The sequence below is a fragment of the Lactuca sativa genome, chromosome 9 (assembly GCF_002870075.4).
Source record: "Lactuca sativa cultivar Salinas chromosome 9, Lsat_Salinas_v11, whole genome shotgun sequence".
Lineage (NCBI taxonomy): Eukaryota > Viridiplantae > Streptophyta > Magnoliopsida > Asterales > Asteraceae > Lactuca > Lactuca sativa.
Window position 1 is genome coordinate 224,485,848 of NC_056631.2, and position 24,728 is coordinate 224,510,575.

General features: G+C 35.8%; 2 protein-coding genes across 6 annotated transcripts; both read right to left on the bottom strand.

Moving 5' to 3' along the window:
• Nucleotides 1-321: 321 nt before the first annotated feature.
• LOC111905936 (probable serine/threonine-protein kinase PBL7) lies at nucleotides 322-7,862 on the bottom strand. Of its 4 annotated transcripts, XM_023901671.3 has the most exons (9): nucleotides 7,414-7,860; nucleotides 5,937-6,091; nucleotides 4,860-5,795; nucleotides 4,644-4,769; nucleotides 4,038-4,138; nucleotides 2,642-2,978; nucleotides 2,185-2,373; nucleotides 1,282-1,382; nucleotides 322-877 (listed from the first exon to the last, which is right to left on the bottom strand). In XM_023901671.3, the coding sequence occupies exons 3-9, from the start codon at nucleotides 5,754-5,756 to the stop codon at nucleotides 439-441; spliced, it is 2,190 nt and encodes a 729-aa protein (XP_023757439.1). In that variant the 5' UTR covers nucleotides 5,757-5,795; nucleotides 5,937-6,091; nucleotides 7,414-7,860; the 3' UTR covers nucleotides 322-438. The 4 variants fall into 4 exon arrangements, 3 of the variants coding, with proteins under 3 accessions (XP_023757439.1, XP_023757438.1, XP_042754092.1); XM_023901670.3 differs by lacking the exon at nucleotides 5,937-6,091; XR_002855065.3 differs by lacking the exon at nucleotides 5,937-6,091 and having other exon boundaries at nucleotides 739-877; nucleotides 1,282-1,368; nucleotides 7,414-7,862.
• Nucleotides 7,863-8,632: 770 nt separating this feature from the next.
• On the bottom strand, nucleotides 8,633-12,047 carry LOC111905935 (probable disease resistance protein At5g66900). 2 transcript variants are annotated; one of them, XM_023901668.3, is made up of 5 exons: nucleotides 11,078-12,047; nucleotides 10,610-11,013; nucleotides 10,149-10,504; nucleotides 9,868-10,082; nucleotides 8,633-9,766 (listed from the first exon to the last, which is right to left on the bottom strand). In XM_023901668.3, the coding sequence occupies exons 1-5, from the start codon at nucleotides 11,826-11,828 to the stop codon at nucleotides 8,985-8,987; spliced, it is 2,508 nt and encodes an 835-aa protein (XP_023757436.1). In that variant the 5' UTR covers nucleotides 11,829-12,047; the 3' UTR covers nucleotides 8,633-8,984. The 2 variants fall into 2 exon arrangements, with proteins under 2 accessions (XP_023757436.1, XP_023757437.1); XM_023901669.3 differs by having other exon boundaries at nucleotides 9,868-10,024; nucleotides 10,145-10,504.
• Between the last annotated feature and the right edge of the window lie 12,681 nt (nucleotides 12,048-24,728).

Below are 24,728 nucleotides of genomic sequence, written 5' to 3' on the forward strand. Positions count from 1 at the left end.
ACCGCAAAAGTTGCTATAATTCAAGTGTTACCCATATTGAATTGACGTACTCGTTTTCATATTAACACCTGGTTTTACATTTAAACGACATTTAAATCTCTTGTAATTTTCACACCTTGAATACTTTTCCCACCAAAATTTCAATAAATAGATACCATTTTACCATTGGATTATTCATTGTTGAATTGAAATTTAACTCGTCTACCTTTGTAGCTAAAGACATTGATATGTTGATAATTTAGCAACAGACTTTAGTTAGTTGATAAAAAGATTGTCAAAATTTACGGTTTTCCTAGTAGTGATGGTTAAATATACCTACTGTTCACATAAAAATCAATAATAAACTCCTTATTAAATAATAGCATAGGGAACCTTATTTAATTTCTTTCCATTGGTAATATTGTTAATACAAGATGAATAACGAAAAGAAAATGACATTTACAACGGCTTAAACTCTATCCCTTGAATAACAAGGCCAACAAACTGTGTAACTTTAGATCCACGACATTCAAGACACATTTTAATAACTTGTGTGTCTTTGGTTGAAACTTCACACAATGTAAGGTCCATCCAACCATCCTTCCTCATTTTTGGATAACCTTTTATTTTGTGGGAGTGTGATGACTTGTCGTACTTTTCATCAGCCATGGATCGGAAAATAGGGGTAGGAGGAGCAGGGACTAGATAGTAAGATTGAACATAATTACTTGATCCCGTACTCCGAATTGTTATGAAATCCTCAAGCAAAGAATATTGGTCTGGTAGTCTGTATATGAGATGACATGAATAACTTGTCTCAAGGGACAACAATTCTGATTTGATTTGAAAATCAATGGTCAACTTGTGACTGTCAATAGACTCAGCCACCACTTGGAATCTGTAGAATAGTAAAAAACATATGAATGATTATAAATTCTAGTATAGCATGATGAAGCATATCATACATGGGATTGTAAGTAGTATGCGTAAACAATTTCACATTCTCTTAATTTGTAACTTTCTTACACAACAAAATGGTAATTTCGGTTGTTTGAGACAACCATGCATGCTTTTATTATATGGCAAAACATAATGTATACTAACTATACCCGAGTTTAAAATGAATAACAAACTTTCTTTGTGAACATTTTGGAGTTCCTGTAAATAAGAAATTGATATGGCATGCACATTATTCAATTTAAATAATAAGGATCATCATCAATTTGTACAACCTGCACCATTACCTCGTATGATCAAGTATTACTAAACTAAACAAATTTGTTGAGAAAAAAGAGTGACAACCTTGATTCTGGTAGAGACTTCCATATCCAGTCACGCTCTATCAGAATGGATCTAGCGGATATCATTAGACGTTTCTTCATATTTTTGCTAATAGAAATCCACTGATCAATATATATATATATAAACAATTATCAAAACTTTAGTTAGATAGTAAAGGGACAAAACTTTTGTAAATTATAGTAGTATTAATTATTAAGATATACTTCATGAATAGTGATGATATGTATCTTTAAATAACAAACTTCTGGCTCTTTTTCAATTTTATCTCTTAAATATTACAATCAACGGTTTCTTGTTAAAGCAAAGCAGGAGGGAGTTTAGATGGAATAAACCGATTATGGGAAAAGTCAACAACTATTTATAGAGTCTGGCTGGAGCGTTCCATATAAGGGTCAATCTTGAAAAACGTGTGGTTTTATTTCTTTTGTTGGTTACCCCTTATGTAATGTCCATGACAAGATACGTTGCCCTATTAATTAAAGATTTTTGGATTTCTTTATTCAGATGGTTTGGTATGGTTTGGTTTGGTGTGTTGTTTCCTCCAATGCTTTATATTAAGGATTTGTTCTCCATCTCTCATCTCACACAGGTTTCACCGACATCTTAAAACTTAAAAGGGGTTGTGATATTTTCTTTAAATGGTCAAATCCAATTCTAGGAACACAAGAGTTCATTCCAACGATGTCTCTTAATCTTTCCTCCGCTCTTGGTAGATGAGGTTCAAGTGGTGTTGTTATTGTTGATTAATAGACTAAAGAATAGAAACTTAGGTGAGGTGGATTAATTTGTGTTGTAACTCTTTGTTTCTCTAGTTTCTCGTTAGTTAGTTTGTTTCTTAATTTAATTATGATCATTAAAGAAACAATTTTTCAAGCACTTATAGAATAGGAACATAGAACATACCTTTTCACCCTCGTGGATGAGAAAGCCTTTGCGAAGAAGAAAGTAAAAATCCTTCTTAGTTGTCCACTGTAAATTATCTTTTGACAACCTGATTAAATCCATATAATCTAGTATCATCTTTTGTTCCAACTCGGTGTCCAAACCTGATCTTGACCTCGTATGTTTTCCCTTTCGATCTCCACGTGCTTCCTAAAAGTAGATACTTGTTGTGTTAAATTTACAATTATTTCATAAGATCAAGAAAATAGTTCCTATTAATTACACATATAAAGCCTTATATTGACGTAAATTTCATTATCTTGATTTGTGTATTTACATTAATTATCTGATGACCTTTATTCCACTCCGAAATGTATAGATATTCAGTGTACAATTTTGAAAAAAAAGCTAAAACTTGAAACTATAATAAACTTGGGTAACAATGGAAAAAACCTAATGCATTTTGTCAACAACTTACATGCTCCATGGGTCGAAATTCAATGCCTTCTAAATGACGCCAACGACTTGTAATAGCAAATTGTAAGAAGTCAATTTTGAATTCATGTTCCTCTTTGTAACTAGTAAACCGATATAATTCAGCCATTAGCCACCCATCTTTTCTCAGTTGCACAATGTGTGACTTTGAATAGTGGGTCTCCTCTTTCAATTTGTATATGAAGGGTACATATATCCCATATTTGTTAATTTCATGTTTGAAGACAAGGTTTATGGTGTACGTGACATGTGGTGACAAGAATCGAGTCCTCACTTCTACTTTGAAATCAGAGGAAAATGAAATGAAAATATTTGAGAACCTGCACATATCGCAATCACATGTACTTAAATAATTAAAGAGGGAAGAGAATGGAGCATTATGGTAGTTTTTGGTATGCAGTAGTTAAAGAAGGAATAGAATAGAGCATTATGGTAGAATGAAACAAAATCTTGCTTGTTTGCCACAAAGGTGTGGAATAAAGCATTCCTTAAGCAATGTGATTCCCTCTCCTAACTGATTTTCATTCCATGAGGGAGAGCTGTTTTCCATGGAACGGAATGACACAATGAGTTATTCAAATATGTTGTTTGTTATTAATAAAAAGAAAACTAAATAAAAGAGAACTGCTAAATACAGAAAAATAATGTTATTTTATAAATAAATAAAAAGTTAATTTAATACAGATAAATCATCAAATAAAGTACACATAAGCATATTTCATTTTGTTCAAAACACATATTTATGTTTCACAAAAAGTTAAAAAAAGAATTATCTATGAACCAAAAAAAAATTATAAAATAAAAATAAGTCAATACCATGAAATCTTTAAATAATATTATCACTAAAAATATTTTTTTTAAATACTTAATTGAAGTTTTAAAAACTTCATAAAGATCAATGAAAAACTGTAGATTATATGAATAAGCATAATTTATAACTACAGTATATATCATCCCATTCCCAAAGGAATAAAAAAAACACACCTCCTCAATGGAACGAAAACCATCCGGGAGAAAGAATCGCAATCCATGAGAAATCCTTCATTCATTCCTTAGTGGATTTAACATATGATGTGTTCATAGATTACATGATAGAACATGAAATGATATTAACATAAATAGAATAATATAATAAAACAGAAGAATGATATTAATATAAACATTAATTATATAATAACAAAATAATAATGATAATAATAATAATAATAATAATAATAATAATAATAATAGTAGTTATTATTAATAAAAAAACAGAGTAAAAGGAAGGGATTTAACATATAATGTATTCATATGATAGAACATGAAACTCTTAAACATCTTATTAAATCCAAATATCCAATCAGCATAAACATACTGATTCACTAAGAGAAGTCACCAACCGTGAATAATCATCACTGCAACGAATAAACCTCCCTCCATGTATACATTCTGCTGCAGATATCATTTCATGAAATTGTTTGTTTTTATTTATTTTAACCCACTGCCAAATAAACACATTCAGTTTAGTATGAAAGTGAAGTCTCGTTTAATGAAATCCAAAAGTTAACTGCATAAAAGGTAAGCAACTTAAACAAATAGGCATCAACCTAATCAGCCTTTAGTTTTCTACTTTTAGTAATCAATAATATATATGTAGTAGTAAAACACCCGTAAATTTAGTGATGACTCGGATAGATGACTTTCTTTGACAAAGGTTATTGAAAAAAAAAATTACATGAATGATTGAGTATATCTTCTTTCATGGTCGAGGTATTTTGAGAAATGAAATTTTTGATTTGACACCCATTAGCATGCAATTTATTAAAAAAAAGAGAGAGACTTCTAGTTTAAAGCACATTAATATGTTTGCTTAAACACATATTTTTTTAATTACAAGCATCTTAAACGTTATTTGTTCAAATGAAACTGTGACAAAGCTTCCAATAAACTATGTTTTTCTTGGAAAGAACATATCACATGATACAAATATATATATTGTTAATTACCCTTTTGCCCTCATCAACAAGGATCCCTTTGGAAAGAAGTGATATGAGTTCCTTTTGGGATGTGTAGGATAGTGGAGGTACAGCACGTTCTAACATCTCGATTAGAGGGACGTTGCTATTGATATTCTGTAGAAATATTTTGTTTTAGGATTTGTATTCTCTGAAAAACAGAATATGATATACATGATTTTAATGACAAAAGAAATGCTTAGTTACCTGTTGTTCATGTGCAATCTGAAGTTCTTCCACAATCTCATCCATTGTTGGTCGTTCTTTACGCTCTCTACTTGTACATCGATTGGCGATGGTTGAAAAGGTTATCAAAGAATCCCATTCTATTTCTTCCTTTATATGTTGAAAGATAATACCATCTAATTTCTTTTCATCACAACATTTTTTCCACCAACTTACTAAACTTGTATGTTTATCATTATGATACTCAGTGCATAATCTTCCGCACATTACTTCAAAGAGTACAACTCCAAAGGAATACACGTCAGACTCTTTTGATAGAAAGCCCATTTCCCAATACAACGGATCACAATATCCAACTGTGCCAACAGGATTGGAGACAACAACTGTGTGTGGTTGGTTTGATACGCCAATCTTTGACAATCCAAAATCAGAAACTTTAGGAGTCCACTTGTCATCCAAAAGGATGTTGGAGCTTTTAATATCACGATGGAGGACTCTTCCTTGAGGTTTCTTAGGATCATGAAGGTACTTTAGCGCACGTGCAGCCTGAAGGCATATATCAAGGCGTTGAGTCCATGTAAGACTAACATCACTTATATAGCGATCAAGGCTTCCACGAGAGGCATATTCGTACACAAGGACTCTCTCGTCGCCCTGAATGCAAAAGTGCATGAGAGAAACTAAATTTGTATGTTTTAATTCGGAAAGCATTGTGATCTCCTTCCAAAACTCAGTGTTCCCTTGTCCGAGTCTACGGTCTAAGCGCTTGAAAGCTACCATGGTTGGTGTTGAAAGTGAGAGTTCTCCTTTGTACACCGGACCGAACCCACCACGTCCGATTAGTCTGTCGTGACTAAAGTTTCCGGTGGCAGATATTATGTCTTCCATTCGAATTTTGAGGTGATCAAAATGTTCCATGACCGATTGAAAAAGTTGTATGCAATAGCTTGAACGTACCTTTAAAAAAAAAAAAAGCTACATCAAGTTTTGACAAGTCTTTTTGTTTAGGTGCACCAAGAGATCAACAAATGACATACCAAGCTTAACCTAACATTTGTTGTTGGTTTTACAGTTTTAGAGCGTAATATTACAGGCTACCTGAGATTGAAGTATGTGAGATCGGGTCAACTCTATTTTGGAGTGTTTTATTACCAAGTGATCACCAATAAGCTATCTTGATGTCAGGATGGTCCTAAGGAATTTAATGCCCGGGACGAAAAGATATGCCCATTTTTATACCATAGATGATAGAACTAAAACAAACAGATATAAGACAGTTATTTTCTATTAGCAAGCTCATTCATACAAACAAAAACTTATTAGCTCCTAGAATCTAACATTTATTTATAGATCCTTGTTAGAAATTAACAATGTCCTGTTGCCATTTATTTTTTTTCTATTTTGAGCTCCAAATATTTCAAACTGTAATGTTAATAAACAATACTTAAGCATAGAATGATGAAATCTGGAATATGCTTTTGTTTCTTTTTTGTTTGCTAATCATACCAAATACCAATAACACTTAGCACCTTCTTTTTCAAGATGACATCAATAATATGAAAAATGTAAAAATTGGTAAGTGTTAACAAGTAACATAAAAGTAAAGCAAAATTAAAAATCCCAACTCTTTTAAAATATGTTGAATAATCCTAAACTCTTAACAATTTTGCTATGAAATCACCCTCTCAAATAAGATCAACAAGAACTCACTAAATAGTACTGAATACAAAGAAAAGCAGTGTAATAATACTTTGGGAAATATTACTCAATACTCAATGATTTTGGTGAATACAAAATGAAACTCTGATGATTGCTAGAAATTTGAGAGTCTAGTTCTCTCCCAAGGTACAAGAGCAGATTTCAGAAAAAGATTATATCCCCCCCTCATTATTCCCAGCATATATAGGCTAAACCTCTAACAAATATAAAACGTAAATTACCCAAAATGCCCTTCCACTACCAAAGATTCCCCAGCTATATTTAGCTCAATTTAATTAACTGTTTTTCCATTTCTACCCCTAACAAACATACTAAGCTGAAGTGGATGAGTAGCAATAGAACTAATCATCTAAACAAAGCAAAATAATTTGTCAGTAAACTAAAAGTCAAAAACAGAAAAACATTTTGTTTATGCGAACTATGAAATACAAAGAAACAACAAACACAAAAAAAATAACGACCTAGTCTAGTCAACAAAGACAAAAAGCACAAAGGACAAATACCAACACACACTACAGTGTACTATTTCCTATAGAGCAAAAATGAGTTGAAAAGCAATCAAGTTATACAGACAACTTTCACATATATGAAATAAAAGCAAAAAGCCTTTAAGCATCTACAATATTAAAGCTTTTTCATGCCACCAATATGTCCACTACAGTAAAGCTATTTCACTAGGCTTTTTCGTTGGGCGCCGTTAACAAGGTATTATTTGATGAGTGTAATATACTAAAAGCAACAAAATACAAAGAAAACGATGAAAAAGAAACCAATAAACTTTTTCAAAAAAAAAAAACTTTTGAGAAAGCTATGAATCAGATCAGAGAAGAAGAGAATGAAAGTGAGAAGAAGAAACCTTGTAGTTGTGGTCGGAGATGAGTGGAACCAGAGCAACGACGAGATATATATGATGACAAGTATAAATTAAGTATTTGAGAGAGCAGGAGGAGGAGGCATCAGCTATGAATCAGATCAGAGAAGAAGAGAATCAAAGTCAAAGTCATAGGGTCTGAGGGAGATGGAGTGAGAGTGTTGACTGGCGAGGTCATGTTTGATGTTACCAAAGGATGAATTCGGTCTCCTCATCTTCTCAAAATCGGCTTTGCCTTCAATTTCTTTTAGATTTTCATTTTCTCTTTTACCCATTTTTTTACTTTATGAAATGAAGGTTTGGTCAAAAGTGACAAAAGTCGATACCTATTAGATTTTGTAGCCCTCGAATGGCTTGGGCCGGCCCTTCACGGCTCATATGATATCAATACATCTGTATAATATCCAATTCTTTTTAATATTTTATTGTCTATTTATACTTATTATTTCAGTTAGTGTCGCTTTAATGATGTTTTTATAATAATACTGTTTTATATATTTTGTAATACTATTTAAAATACAGTTAGTTGATAGAGAATCTAAAGAGTTTTTGAAAAAATTTATATAAATATGATATTTTGTTGTAATATATAATTACTATTTATGCTTGTATTGTCATTGTTTTGGTATTATATATACTATTAATCCTTAAAAGGGTGATGAACAGTAAACTTTTGGAATTTAGATTTCTGCCACATATTTCTCTCGGTTTTAAACATTTGCCACAAACCACAATCATGATTCTTCTATGCCGCCCTCCTTGTCCAGTAGAATTTCTTTAGCTTTTGCTTATTTCTTTCTTTCTTTCTTCTTTATTCTTTCTTCCTCTTCCGGATCCCACCGCCTCATCTCTCTTCCTCCGCTCAGACTGTCGTTCTAACTCGTCTTTTGATCTTTGTTCTTCGGACCAATTCTCCGTCTCCTTCTAGCTTTCTTCCTCTAATCCCTGTTCGTCTTCTTCACCCAAAAATCAATTTGTACCGGGTTGGTTCCATTAAAATTCGATTAGTGAAGCACGACGGCGTTGTACACCACCGCCGTCACCGTCGCTGTCGCCGTCCTCACCGACTCCCTTAGTAACAAGTACTATTGCTCCAGCGGTTTCTCGTCAGAAATCTAGTGGAATCTCCCACGCAATCGCAATTATTATAGTTTTGTATCATTGTAACCAGTATTATTTGTAAAAAAAAATCTAACAAACATCGTCAAAGAAAACTATTTCTTTATATGTATGTTTTATCTTGGAGTACAAGGACTCTAGAACTTTAATTGCCAATACAATGCTTTCAACTTAACCTCAACTTTGACATGTTGGAGAAACCAAATGGTTTGTTTTGGTTGGTTTACAAGACAACTACTCATAAACACGATGAAAAAGAAAATCAAGAAAACTATGAAGATTAGAGATGGCATAAGTTGCAAGTGTTATTAGGTCAGTTTTGAAGGATATATAGATACAGTCAACTAAACAGCAGCAGCAACGAGGGGAACTTGAGATGAAGACCAATGATGATTACCATATGATTTTCAGGGTTTCAAGAATCAAGATTATCCTAATTAATCTTCTTCCACCAGATGTATCTCCACGTTACGAAACTCCCGCCATTGATAAGAGATTTGTTCATTGCATACCACATGTGTATGAGATAGGTCCTTCACAGATGGTGGCAGATGATCAGGAGGGAGTCCCTTACAACCTGTCATGTAAATCACTCGTAGACCACCTAGCTTTCCTATTTCATCTGGCAACTTGCTCAACCTTAAACAATCTGAAATGTCAAGAATGCTTAGCTTCTGAAGTCCCGAGATCGATTCTGGCAACTTTTCCAGTTTCATGCAAGAACCAAGACTCAGTGTTTCCAAACTCGTCAAGTTGCCAAATTCTTCTGGAAGTCCACTCATCTGGATGCAGTTTGTGATGCTCAGCTTCTTGAGGCGCACACTTGTACATAATATCCCCGGGAATTCGTCCAGATCTTGGCAAGAATCGATCTCTAGCTCCAGTAACCCTGGCAGGGTATTCGGGCCGACTTTCTCAAAAGCATTGCCGATTTTACACATTATAAATGAAGCTTTCTGCAAGTTTAGGAGTGGTAAAATGGAGCTACTTATTGCAACACGTTCAAGCCTAATCCTTGTTAAATTGTATGAACAGCCGAGAAGGTGAAAATTATCAATTTCTGTAGGGTATAAACAATGGTTTGTGAGATTTAGAATCTTTAACTTTTGCATTCCAGCCAAGAAATGGGGTAAAGTGTATGTATTTGACATGAAGTTCAAGACCAGAACTTCAACATGTGGGACTTTCATGTTCCACCATTGTGAGGAAAATGACTCTCCTGCAATCAGTTGATACAAAAAAAAAAAAAAAAAAAAGTTGAGATTCAAACTCTCACACTTCCTCATCTTCCATTTTAAAACTTTATGAAGGAATAAAAACCTGTGGAAATAGACAATATGCGTGCTTGCATAGGTTCTTGGACTTTTTCAATTGATGTGGGTAGATCTTCTCCTTGTGCATTTATAATCAATCTACTCCTTTGTGGTAAAGGTAGTTTGGCATTCAAGTGAATAGCAAGTTCCCTCAGCAGATCATGCTGTGTCACGAAGTGTTGGTTGCAATAGTTAGCTAATGCCCCTGACTCATTCCCAAAACTAAACAATTCAGGGATTAGTCTACAACAATGAAATTCAAAAGATTTCGGATGTTAACTCACATACCCTGTTGTCATAAGATTGACAAGATCTCTGTGGTTAAGTTCAAAAACCTTGGCGAGGGTGTCCACACCATCATCATCATGCTTGTACAAATGCACCCACATGTTCAATAGGGCGCTAGTCGGGATCCTTTGATCTTCTGGGAATAGCCCCAAATCCAAGAAACATTCTTTAAATTCATCATCCAAAGCATCAAAGCTTCTTTCTAAGCCTATGAGTACATCCTTGTGTAAATCTAGAACCGGACTATCTTGAGATAACTGTCTTAGCATGGATTCCCATACTGACTCGTCCTTCCCATTTAAGGCTCTGCCAATCACAGAAAGGGTGAGTGGATGTTTCTTACAACATGTTACCATCTACATGGAAGGAATACATGCACAAACAAGTTAGTCCCAAAACCAAGTAGCAAAAGAAAAAAAAAAAAAAAAAAACAAGAGAAAGAGAAAGAGAAGAAAACTTACCTGACTCACTAGCTTATCATTAATAATTCCACTGGGTCTCAATTCGCATTCATTAAATGCTGAGTGGCAAAAGAGAGTTTTAGCATCTTTCTGGTTTAAAGGGTCCAATTGGAATACATCATAGTTCGGAAAGGCAATCCTAGATGTGACCAGAATCTTGCATCCTCTCTTTGTAGATTGAAAGTTTTCAATGAAAGAATCAGACCACACATCATCTAATACTAGAAGCATAGGACCTGATACTTTCTCATCCAAAAAGCTCTCCAGTTTGTTTTTTGCATCTTCATTGCTTTCAAACAGCACTTGCAGGCCGGAGGAATTTGGATTAAAGAGATCATTCACGATTACCATCAAATTGGGTGTTTCTGAAACTGTCACAAAGAAAATATTCTCCCCAAATTTTTCTGTTGAATGTAAGAGACGATAGTTAAAAACCCTAAAAGATGAGTCACAAATGTGATGGATTACCTTCAATTCCAGGATCGTGGCATAGCATTTTCACCAAAGTCGTCTTTCCACATCCGCCAGCAGCGGCAACAACCAGTACCGACCGATAATCATAATCCATTGAACTACCATCACCACCACCATCGATACCTGCAACAACCTCCGCCTTCAGCTTCTCCAACAACTCGTCAAATGGTACAATTCCACTCGGAAGTGCTGGAACCCGCCAACCATACTTTTCTCTTTCCATGTTTTCACATCTCGATTGTTCTATTCTGAATGAAGACGACAGAGAACCACTGCGATTACGGACCCCACCTGTTCTCAGTCGGGTATCTTTCGTTAAATCCGAAGGTAAACTGTCCATTTTCAGCTTTACATTGTTTACCTCTAAAAGCGTCTCCCTAATGTTCCGACTCTGCAAAGCTTGAACTTCAAATTCAAAGAATCGTAGGAAGTTACCGTTGATATCTTTTAACTTCTGTCGGTAGGATGACTTCTTGATGATATTCCACTTTACTTTGGAACATTTCTTAACAAGTTTTATCGCTCTTTGCATTTCATCTCTTAACATCTTCCACTCTGCCTCTGGACGATCTAGTTTCTGATTCATATTAACTGTATCCTGAATGATTGGTGCGATTCGCTCTAAGGTGAGAACGAGTAGTTTCAGTTCTGGCTTGAAATTGGTCGTGGTTTGTGCTACAGATATTGCCAGATTAGCTAGTGTGGAGATGGATTGGGAAATATTGGGATCTTTCAAAAAAGCCATTTCTTGTGGCTTAATCTGAAATCGGCATATTCTTGTGGCTTAATCTGAAATCGATATAAAAATGGACAGGAAGAGGAGATGGATGTACGAAGATGTTGGAAACAAAACAGAGCTTGAGCTTGACAGGAGATCCGAGTCAACGCGACTTCTAACTAAGAACAGATAGTGACATAGTGTGATAAAAAGAAAAAAAAAGGAAAAAAAAATCAACTGGAGGTAATAATGACATCCTCTGCCTACCAACGTGTCAAAGTTTTGGGGTATTTCCGTAAAACTACAAGTGATATTTGCCTTTGTGTCGAAAATAAAATCTAGAGAAACGGAATGAAAGGATGGCCTTCATCAGAGTTTAAAATTGGGATTTTTTAACTATTATAAAAAGTATTAATTAATCATAATTATTATCATAATTAAATGTGAAATACATTAATTATGGAGGTTATTAATGAATTTTATATTTAATTATGGTAATATTTCTTATAATTAATGTGTTTAACATTTAATTATGATAATAATTGTATTTAATTAATACTTCTTATATGTGTTCTTAGGACATATATTAGAAAATCCCTTTAAAATTAAGGAATACAAAAAGAGAAATTAGATATCTTCCTATCTTTTCTTCCTACCCACATGAAATTGTGACAAGTGTCATGTTTAGATAAAATTAATGATATTTTAGGACACTTGTCATATTTTTAAATGGGTAGAAAGATAATTAAAAATAAAAATAAAAGGATATTTAATTTCTCATATGAAAAATACCTTTACTATCGAATTTAACATTGAGGGGAAAAAAATCATTGATTTCTCTATGGATTGGCTAAAAAACACACCAATTTTCTAGACACCCTATAAAGTTTTATAGTCAATTACATAATTATTACCTACAAAGAAACATTAAAACTATAAAATACATTATTAGTCCTTCACTTATGTGGTCATTTTTGTTTTACTCCCTTTCAATTTAATAAAATTCAAATTGATAAATAAGTTGATAAACCATCACATCCCATTAACATTTTATATATATATATATATATATATATATATATATATATATATATATATATATATATATATATATATATATATATATATATATATATATCATTTTTGTTTTACTCCCTTTCAATTTAATAAAATTCAAATTGATAAATAAGTTGATAAATATATATATATATATATATATATATATATATATATATATATATATATATATATATATATATATTGCATCCTTTTAATTTAAAAAAAAGTTATTAGTATTATTATTATTATATATGAAAATTTAAGTATTCAATTACTTTTTTGTATCTATTATCTTCCTACTTATTTTAAATGGTGATAATTGTCATTCAATTTAATTTAAATTTGATTGAGATGTTAAATTTATATGCATGCCATCATCTTAAATTGGTATGAACAAAACGTAAAAGGATATTTAGTTTCTCTCTCTCTCTCTCTCTCTCTCTCTATATATATATATATATATATATATATATATATATATATATATATATATATATATATATATATATATTATAGAGAGAGAGACTAATGGTTTTAGTTACTTTAAGTAAATGATTTACCTATCTTTAAATTAGGAGACATGTGTTTAAATTAGGAAACACATGTTTAATTAATGAAAATTTCATATTTTAAGGGATATTGATTCTTTTAATTTTCAATTCTGATTTTTTTACTTAATTCATTTTTAATTCTAACATAATTTGTTATTTTACTCAATTTTATTCTTTTAAAATGCAATTCTGATAGAATGATATTCTATGAAAATGTCAAAAATATATTATGATAAAGTAGATTTTTTGATTGAAGGAATTTCTTGTAGAAAATGCCAAGAAAGTTATATATATATATATATATATATATATATATATATATATATATATATATATATATATATATATATATAGTGGTAGTAGCCGGAGGAAAAGTGACGACGCTAGAAGGAAGAAGATGGACCGAGTTGACCAATTTCTCCGATTTGGATCCGAGTTTGAACGATTCTAAATTTTTTGTTGGATTCTTAGAAAACTGCATTGTCTTCTTTCTCTCCCTACATCCCAAACCATCACAGCTAGAAACATGATCAGATGGTTCTTTTGGTTACGAATTTTTTTGGCATGTTGCCAATTATAGTAAAATTAAAATTAGATTCAGTTGCATCGGTCAAACGAAACATCAAAACAAAATAAAAATTTTGCACGATAATTTAATAAATCCCATTTATATTTTTATTGGTGAATATATGGAAATTATTGTAATGCATGAATGTTTATATAATAAGAAAAAAAAGCTAAAAATATATAATTTAAAACTATTTATGTAAGTAGGGTATAATTTGAAACATTTATACAAATTAATATGCTAATAAAAAATATAAAATGGTACGTTTAAATTTGTTGAATTCATTTATTTTAATAGAAAATGAAAGAAGGATCTCATTACAAATACAGTAAACCAAAGGGAAAAAAATGTAAATATATAACATAATAGACTCTTATGGTAAAATGGATTTAAAACAATTTAAAATAGTCGACGTGAGTGTCATTATGCAATTTTTGAGTGTAAATAAAATTCCCCATTTCCATCTTAGGTAAGGGTATAGTCAATAACTCATCGTCTTGGCAGCTAAACCACTGACTTTCAAAATGGTTACTATTTCATATTTTTTTTATATTATATTAAATAAAAAACATAATTATTAAACATAAATAAATATTTTACATTACTTAAAAAAACATTATATAACTTAAATTTAAAACTTAAGCTAGAGAAGAATCTTTGCGTTGCTGGATTAGAATTGGTAAAGAAAACAACATAAAAACTTGAATTTATTAGCATAGATGCATCAAGATTTATATAATGTTATAATTAATATAATGTTATAAAGTTACAGTATATTAGAAGGAAAATTTAAATAAATAACATTTTGCTAGCAATGACAATATCTCCATCTCCATATCCACACTAATAAATAAAACCATTTTTCTGTCACGTGTCATGTCCTCAATGATTTGGACACATGGCATTTTAATAGATTTTTAGAATTTTATTATTTCCAAATGTAATTTTCTGATTGGTTTACATACATAGCTTATTTCGGTTACAAATTTGCTAGAAATAAAGACCATAATTAATACAATTGATTTCTTTTTGATACCCTCATTCTACATCTCCTCATTTACGCATCCATCTCTACAACGCCTCCAATTATTCTCTCAATCCATCATCAGGATTCCCATCTTCAATCAGCAATCCAGCCCAAAACTCCTTCATCGATCTTCCAATTTCTTGATCTACCAACATCGATCTTTAGGATCTACATCCATCTTCAGGCGGTAACCCTTGCAATTATCGATCTTCCAAGTTCTCATTTTAATTGTTGGCGTTATTACAGGTACGATTCTACTATCCTTGCACACCAACTGTTTGATTATATGCTCATAACAGTTTTTCATCTGGATTTCTCGATAATTGGTCAAATGAAGCTTATGTGTTTGACGATATAATTGTTTGCTATGTAACCCCCAGATGGTTAATGGTTTAGGTTAGTTAAAATAACCCACTTGGTGTAATTTGCAAGTTTCTGAGAATCTTAATAAACGACTTCAATTAAGATTAAAAAAATGTCACCTGCATCAAATTATCCATGCACACCAATTGTTTGATTATATGCTCATAACAGTTTTTGGTCTGGATTTCTTGATAATTGGTCAAAATGAAGATTATGTGTTTGATGATATAACGGCTTGCTATGTAACCCCCCCCCCCCCCCCCCAGATGGTTAATGGTTTAGGTTAGTTGAAATAACCCATTTGGTGTAATTTGCAAGTTTCTTAGAATCTTAATATACAACTTCAATTAAGATTAAAAAATGTCACTTGCATCAAATTATCCCTGCACACATGATCGAGTGATTAAAAACAAATCTGCAAAAAAAAACAAAAAAAACTCTTATTTGTTAAAAATATCATAGATGTGATTGTTTTTGTTTCAATTTGGTTGTAACAACGTAAATTTTCGAAACAATTTTTCATTTCTTTAAAACATAATTTCATTTAAGAAAAACCATAAAATCTAATGTAACATAGTCATAATACAAAACATATCAACCCCAAGATCAATCATATCCAAATCCATCTGTGTGTGTACGAGTTATGTCGGCGCCTTCCCACGGTCCTCACTGGTACCTGAAACACATTACACATAAACACTGTAAGCAAGAAGTTTAGTGAGTTCCCCAATATACCACTTACAAACATACGCCTTTCCAGGCCATACTCCACACGACCTTCCGATCCATGTGTCTCAGGGGACTTCCGTCCCAACCCGGTAAACCTTTCGGTCCTACCCGTGTTGACCTTCCGGTCCATAACTCCCTGACCTTCCGGTCCACATCATAATGCCTACCGGCCCATATCATAATGCCTTCCGGCCCATATCAAACATAGCATACATATCACATACATAGCGCATACGAAACAGACAACTCATAGCATACAACGCATATATCTCATAACATACCAGACCTTTCGCTCATAACAGTTTTTCATCTGGATTTCTCGATAATTGGTCAAATGAAGCTTATGTGTTTGACAATATAATTGTTTGCTATGTAACCCCCAGATGGTTAATGGTTTAGGTTAGTTGAAATAACCCACTTGGTGTAATTTGCAAGTTTCCGAGAATCTTAATAAACGACTTCAATTCAGATTAAAAAAATGTCACCTGCATCAAATTATCCCTGCACACCAATTGTTTGATTATATGCTCATAACAATTTTTGGTCTGGATTTCTCAATAATCGGTCAAAATGAAGATTATGTGTTTGATGATATAACTGCTTGCTATGTAACCCCCCCCCCCCCCAGATGGTTAATGGTTTAGGTTAGTTGAAATAACCCACTTGGTGTAATTTGCAAGTTTCTTAGAATCTTAATATACAACTTCAATTAAGATTAAAAAATGTCACTTGCATCAAATTATCCATGCACACATGATCGAGTGATTAAAAACAAATCTGCAAAAAAAAAAAAAAAAAAAAAAAAAAAAAACTCTTATTTGTTAAAAATATCATAGATGTGATTGTTTTTGTTTCAATTTGGTTGTAACAACGTAAATTTTCGAAACAATTTTTCATTTATTTAAAACATAATTTCATTTAAGAAAAACCATAAAATCTACTGTAACATAGTCATAATACAAAACATATCAACCCCAAGATCAATCATATCCAAATCCACTTGTGTGTGTACGAGTTATGTCGGCGCCTTCCCACGGTCCTCACTGGTACCTGAAACACATTACACATAAACACTGTAAGCAAGAAGTTTAGTGAGTTCCCCAATATACCACTTACAAACATACGCCTTTCCAGGCCATACTCCACACGACCTTCCGGTCCATGTGTCTCAGGGGACTTCCGTCCCAACCCGGTAAACCTTCCGGTCCTACCCGTGTTGACCTTCCGGTCCATAACTCCCTGACCTTCCGGTCCACATCATAATGCCTACCGGCCCATATCATAATGCCTTCCGGCCCATATCAAACATAGCATACATATCACATACATAGCGCATACGAAACAGACAACTCATAGCATACAACGCATATATCTCATAACATACCAGACCTTCCGCTCACACATAGGTACCCTTCCAGGTACAGTATAGTGAGAAGACTCACCTCGTATGATGTCTAGAATCTCATGTGCTCGATATCTCTGAATCTCGAAACGACGACCTAGCCTCGCCTAATCACAACAAATAATCATTCCAATCATTAACGGTTTTCAAGGCTATGCTACACCCCTTTCCACAATCCCACAGAAGGGTAAAAGACCATTTTACCCCTCCCTGGCTCAAAAGTCCACATGTTGACCAAAACCCAAATATGCTAGCATGTTATCCAGTTGAAACAGACCGCAAGGGAGACCATCACCTAAATATGCTAGGCAGTTATCCGGTTGGAGGAGACCGAAGGGGAGGCTAGCACCCAGTAGCTATCCGGTTGAAATAGACCGGAGGGGAGGCCGACACCCAGATATGCTTGGCTATGTATGTTAGTGTATGGTATGTGGTATGATGAGGGAACTTACTAAGCTTCGTGCTTATGGTTTTCCGTTTGGTTTCAGGTACTTCCTTTTCAAAGGAAAGGAGTCGGCTCGATCGCAGCACATCACACTATGTTTTCCGCACTTGAGATCTTTGAGATTACACTCTGATATTATTATATCTTTGGGATTTTACTCTGATATTGTTTTATGATGACCTGCTTTGATTATTAACGTATTGGTTTTGACATGATATGTTATTATATATGTTTTCTTATACTGTTGGTTTTATAATAACTTATTTAAAAATGAAATTTTTGGCCTTGAATTTTGGGATGTTACAAGTCCGATGTCGGGCGGGGCCCAATGAAGGAATTCATGTTTAGTTATACTTGTTATCTTTGTGATATTTGTATGTGCCGGGTAGGGAGGTAGGTGTGGACGGGGACTTGTATCTCATCGCTAGCTGAGTGTGGACGGGGTTCAATATCTTATCATTAGCATAGTATGGGCGGGGGCCAAGATAGGCGGGGCCTTGAGACTAACAGTTATAGTGTTGTGTTGATTGTTATGTACTAGCTTGATTATGATTATATGTCTGTATGTGTATAGCGGGCGAGGCCTAGTAGAAACATATATGTATACCGAGCGGGGCTCAATGTCAGGCGATCTCCCTCTCCCGGACATGCTCCAGATCGATCTCCCTCTCCTTTGCCCTAGCAATCATGGAATCCAGGGTAGGGCAAGCTGAAAAACTAACATGCTCCCGAATGTCGGCTCACAACATGTCATGGTAGCGGGTCCTCCTTATATCCTCATCTCCTGCATACTGGGGCACCAGCAATGCACTCTCACGGAACTTGACGGTGATCTCCACCACAGTCTCCGTAGTCTGCCTCATGTCCAGAAACTCCCTGGCCAGCTGCTGAAGCTCTACAGCTGGCGCAAACTCCGCCCTGAATCTGGTCACAAAGTCTGACCAGGTCATAGCCTCAACAGCTGAGGCTCCCAATGAGTCACCAACAGACTCCCACCAGTCTCTAGCTCTGTCTCTCAATCACCCTGCTGCATATCTCACCTTTGACCCATCAGGCCAGAAGGCGGTCAGCTACGCAGACTCGATGTCCGCAATCCATCGTCTGGCAGCGATGAGGTCCTTCGCCCCATGGAAATCTGGTGCACCACTGCCCTTGAAGTCCTGAAAGGACAGTGTGTGGGACCCCGACTGACTGGTCGCCATGTCACTCTTGAACGCCCTAAGGCGATCCTCCATCAGCTCGACAATCCCTTCCTTGATCGACCCAAATATGACCGGGCTCGCATCAAGGATACCTCTGGTGATCTCAGACGTGATGAACTCGCGTAGCCTCTCATCCACCGGTTCGGAGCCTGAACCCGAACCCGATCCCTCTCTTGAGCGACCAACTACTGGCCTCTGTCGTAGTACCACCATTCTGCAATAAATAGAGAAAACCGTTAGTGATACTGATACATCAAGAGGGGTCACATCTACTACAAGTTCCCCGATCTTGCCTCAACCTTCCTCAATTCGGGTACGGATCCTATGCTTTCAGTAGTACGGGCCCATACTACCTTCCACATCTATCCGTACCTTCCTCAAGGACTGCCTTGACTCCACCAAGTCCCTTTTCCCCTGCTGATATCTTCTATTCTCATCCTAGGCTTAACCTAGGGAAAATCTCTGACTCCACCCAAACCGGTCCTCAGCTGCTGAAGGCCTCCTAGTAATGCCAATTAGCCATTACCTGAATACCATCACATGTAATGAGGCTCGGATAATCCTTTGAGTAAAAGACTCGTCCCCACAACGGTTAGACTCAAACAAGAGCTGCGCAATAGGGCCAAATCTAGCACTCTGAGATTATTCAATCCTAATCACATGTGGCGTGACGTATTCACCTAATAGCTAACTCCCATCATTCAGAGTCCCACAAAGCACAAAGAAAGCAACATTCATACGCAGGAAAACTACTTAAGCAAATATGTTCTCATAGCGAGAAACTGTATTAGCATACAATGCCGAGCTCATGCTACTAGGCATAACCTGAACAGGCTATCATATTACTGTCTACTCAATACTAGCATGCAATCCTCATAAGCCGAAGCACATAAAGCAGACACATAAGGCATCATTCCTAGATCCTTAGTCCTATTCTAGCATGTTGTTCTACTAAAATTGTTAAACATAATATAAACATTGTATGGGTACTTTGGGGAAAATTTACTTGAGCTCGGTCGGTCACGCACATCACACATCTTGATCTTTCTTAAAATTCTTTAACTTAGCTTTTAGAAAATCATTTTCTTCGTAAAAATCTTTTAATCCCTTGGTTTGAGTCCAGACACCCCCGAAGGTGTGTTCGAATCCCTCAAACCAGGCCTTGGGCTTGAATCAAGCTAAGATAGGGGTAAAGCAGTCTTTTACCCCAAGCATGAACTTATGGGTATATGTTGGAACCCAATTACTGATTGGGTGTTATTTTGATGATTGACAGTTCGAGGACCTGTCATCCAGCTGCTAGAGTTTTGTCTATGGGACTTCAGCAGTGTGAGGTAAGTTACCTTCCAGTAGAAGTGGGTCTAAGGCACCAAGGTCGGTGTAACAAACCAAATTTCAAGTCCAAAAATTTCATTTTTAATTAATCGACTTGTAAAATTATTTATAAGAAAACACCATCTAAACATAACTTTTCATAAAATCCACAACTCATGTCTGAAACCATTCACAAAAGTAAGAATAATGTCAGAGTACAATCCCAAGAAACTCTAGTTCCCAAAACCAACATGTGTGTGTGATGTGCCGCTACCGCGCCAGCTCCTTCCCTCACGCTGAAGAGGTACCTGAAACAAAAACTATAAACTGTAAGCATGAAGCTTAGTGAGCTCTCCCATCGTACCACATACCATAAAATCACATAGCATATATACTGTCGGGCAATTATGGGGTGCCCGACCTACCCGGTATGACCATTATGGGGTGCCGACCTACCCATGCGGTCATTCTGGGGTGCCGTCCTTCCCGTGTCAAGCCATTCTGGGGTGCTGACCTACCCGTCGGTCCTAACAACCGACCCTCGGGGACTATTCCACCCCTCTACTGCTACTATCACATATATCATAACATAACATACTATCAGACATATCTGGGGTGTCCGAACTGCCCTTCGGTCCTAACAACTGAACTTGGGGACTATTCCCCCCTACTACCACTATCACGTATAACATATCATGCCAACATATAAACATATCATCACATACTGTCAAACATATTTGGGGTGCCTGACCTACCCTTCGGTCCTAACAACTGAACTCTACTACTATCGCATATAACATATCATGCCAGCATATAACATATCAGGTAGTAGCAAACCTAGATGATATCACAAAGACAATCATCTAACATACAACTCCTACTGGAGGGTCGGCATTGTGGCCGTAGACCCACCGCTACTGGAAGGTAACTCACATCGAACAAGTAGCTGCTGATAATCCGTGTGGGAAGTCTCTGTCTACTGCTGCTTCGGAAATCCTCCGGCTACAATCCCCACAAAACACTTAGTCAGAAACTGACATCTACTCTTAGGGTAAAATGACTATTTTACCCCCAATCAAGTCCAAGTCAAAGTCAACTTCAAGTTGACCCGACTCGCCGATTTCGGCCGTCAACTCATCGAGTCCTTATCCCTTTACACGACCTCATCCATGACTCGACTCGTTGAGTTTGGCGATGACTCGACGAGTTCCTCTTCTATAAGAACATCGAATGATCCTTCATCCGACTCGCCGAGTTGTATGAACAACTCGTCTATTTCACCTTCATCTGATGAACAAGTCCTGACCTCGACTCGCTGAGTTGTATGAACAACTCGTCGAGTTCATCTTCAATCTTAAGGAGATTGTCTTGGACTCACCGAGTCTGTTCTAGCACTCGTCGAGTCCCATGAATTCCAAGTCTAAGGCTAAGTCCAAAACGTTGGGTCGCTCCTTCTGACCTTCTATAGTCCTTCTAACACCCAACTGAGTTCTTTAGACCCTCAACAGATATGCGACTTTATGCCTTGGACTCGCCGAGTCGGTAACGTTCACACCCTAAATTCTCGATTTTTGATGTACAAACTTTGACCAAAAGATAGATCCAAGCCCTTAGGCTCAATCTAGCACGTAAAGTTACTAACTTTACGTGCATGCATGGAAGAATGAGCCCAAATGGCTCAAAAAGGAACTCCTAACATACATGAGGCTTTCCATGGGTTCTAAAACAATTGCTTTCTACCTTAGGGTCCCTCAAGAACCCTGGATCCGAAACCCTAGCCCTCAACCATGCTTGCAATCATGGTTGGTAGCCAAAATGGCTCTTAGAAGCCCTAACTTCCTTCAAGAATAGATCTATAATAATAATGAGTAAGGTATAAGCTTTATACCTCAAATGCACTGTGGAAGATGCTCAAACTCGGATCCCTCTAGCCTCTTCTTGTTTCTTCAAGCTTTTCCTTCCTTTCTTAGATCACAAAAGCACCAAAATCACTCAAAAGGCCTTAGATCTTCACTCACACGATTGGGGTTCGCTATGGGGGTCTTCTGGGAGCAAATAGGAAGATGGGTGACTGAATGAGATGTTTAAATAGGGTGCAAACCCTCAAATTAGGGTTTTTGTCCAGCCAGGGCCTACTCGTTGAGTCCAGGACCCGACTCGCAGAGTCCATCACTTAAATCCCGCATCCCGTCTCGCTTCTACTTAGCAAGTTGGTCCTTCAACTCGCCGAGTCCCATGCCAAAAATGCAAAACACTTAGATAAAAATAAAAAGAAATATGTACCAAGAACCAGGTGCTATAGTCGGCCCACTAGTAAGAGTTATAGTAAAGATGATTGTCTCTGTGATAATTATCTGCTATGTTGCTCTTTGTTATGATTATGTGCTAGTATGCTATGATGTTATGTGATATGTGATAGGAGGGGTAGGATAGACCCCAGTATCGGTCGAAAGGACCGAAGGGGTAGTTAGTACCCAGTTATGATAGACATATTATGATATATGTGCTATGATATTATGTGGTAGTGGTAGGGGTGAAATAGTCCCCGTTATCCGGTTGAAACAGACTGAAGGGGAGGCCAGCACCCAAATATGCTAGGTAGTTATCCGGTTGAAACAGACCGCAGGGGAGACCAGCACCCAAATATGCTAGCATGTTATCCGGTTGAAACAGACCGCATGGGAGACCATCACCTAAATATGCTAGGCAGTTATCCAGTTGGAGGAGACCAAAGGGGAGGCTAGCACCCAGTAGCTATCCGGTTGAAATAGACCGAAGGGGAGGCTGACACCCAGATATGCTTGGCTATGTATGTTAGTGTATGGTATGTGGTATGATGAGGGAACTTACTAAGCTTCGTGCTTATGGTTTTCAGTTTGGTTTCAGGTACTTCCTTTTCAAAGGAAATGAGTCGGCTCGATCGCAACGCATCACACTATGTTTTCCGCACTTGAGATCTTTGAGATTACACTCTGATATTATTATATCTTTGGGATTTTACTCTGATATTGTTTTATGATGACCTGCTTTGATTATTAACGTATTGGTTTTGACATGATATGTTATTATATATGTTTTCTTATACTGTTGGTTTTATAATAACTTATTTAAAAATGAAATTTTTGGCCTTGAATTTTGGGATGTTACAAGTCCGATGTCGGGCGGGGCCCAATGAAGGAATTCATGTTTAGTTATACTTGTTATCTTTGTGATATTTGTATGTGCCTGGTAGGGAGGTAGGTGTGGACGGGGACTTGTATCTCATCGCTAGCTGAGTGTGGACGGGGTTCAATATCTTATCATTAGCATAGTATGGGCGGGGGCCAAGATAGGCGGGGCCTTGAGACTAACAATTATAGTGTTGTGTTGATTGTTATGTACTAGCTTGATTATGATTATATGTCTGTATGTGTATAGCGGGCGGGGCCTAGTAGAAACATATCTGTATACCGAGCGGGGCTCAATGTCAGGCGAGCTCTAATGCCGGATTCGTCCGATGCCGGGCGGGGACCGATGTAGCGGGCTAGGCCCAATGTTTGTAGTATGCGTTTATGTGTATGGTATGTGGTAGTTGGGGGAGACTCACTAAGCTTCGTGCTTATAGTTTTCAGTTTTGGTTTCAGGTACTTCCAGTAGCAAGGAAGAGTTTGGAATGACTGTATGGCAGACACCACAACTTTTAGTCTAGGATGATTTACTATGATATTTTGTTATATGATTTTGATACAGTGATTGATATGTTCTTTTGAAATATTTTACTTATACTCTCATGAGATGATTTGGATTACTATGTTTTATTTATAATTTAAAGAAATTTTTGGACCATATTTTGGTGCTTGTAATTTGCATGGAACATTTCCCTCAAAGGTCCTGGAATTGCAGGATTTACAGAGTCTGGATCTATCAAGCAATATGAATCTTCATGGTTCCTTATCAGATTTTCTTGTGAACATCCCTTCAAAGTTTAGTGAGAGAGAGTGTGTGGTTGGGTTATTGAGAGAGAGAGAGAGATTATATATTAAAACAATTATTTTTTATTTTTTTCTAAAATAAATGACGAAAATACCCTTCACTTAACAGACAAAACTTGATGGAGTTAGCAGATTTTGTGAAACCACATGCATAATTTGCGGGCTATTTGTGTAAATATCTTTAAAATAGCGCGAAAACCCATACTACGGATATACATATACTCTAGCAGCTTCTACAACACTGTTCGCAGTACCGTTCTACGCGATTCGATTACTCGGAAGCTTTTTCTCCATCA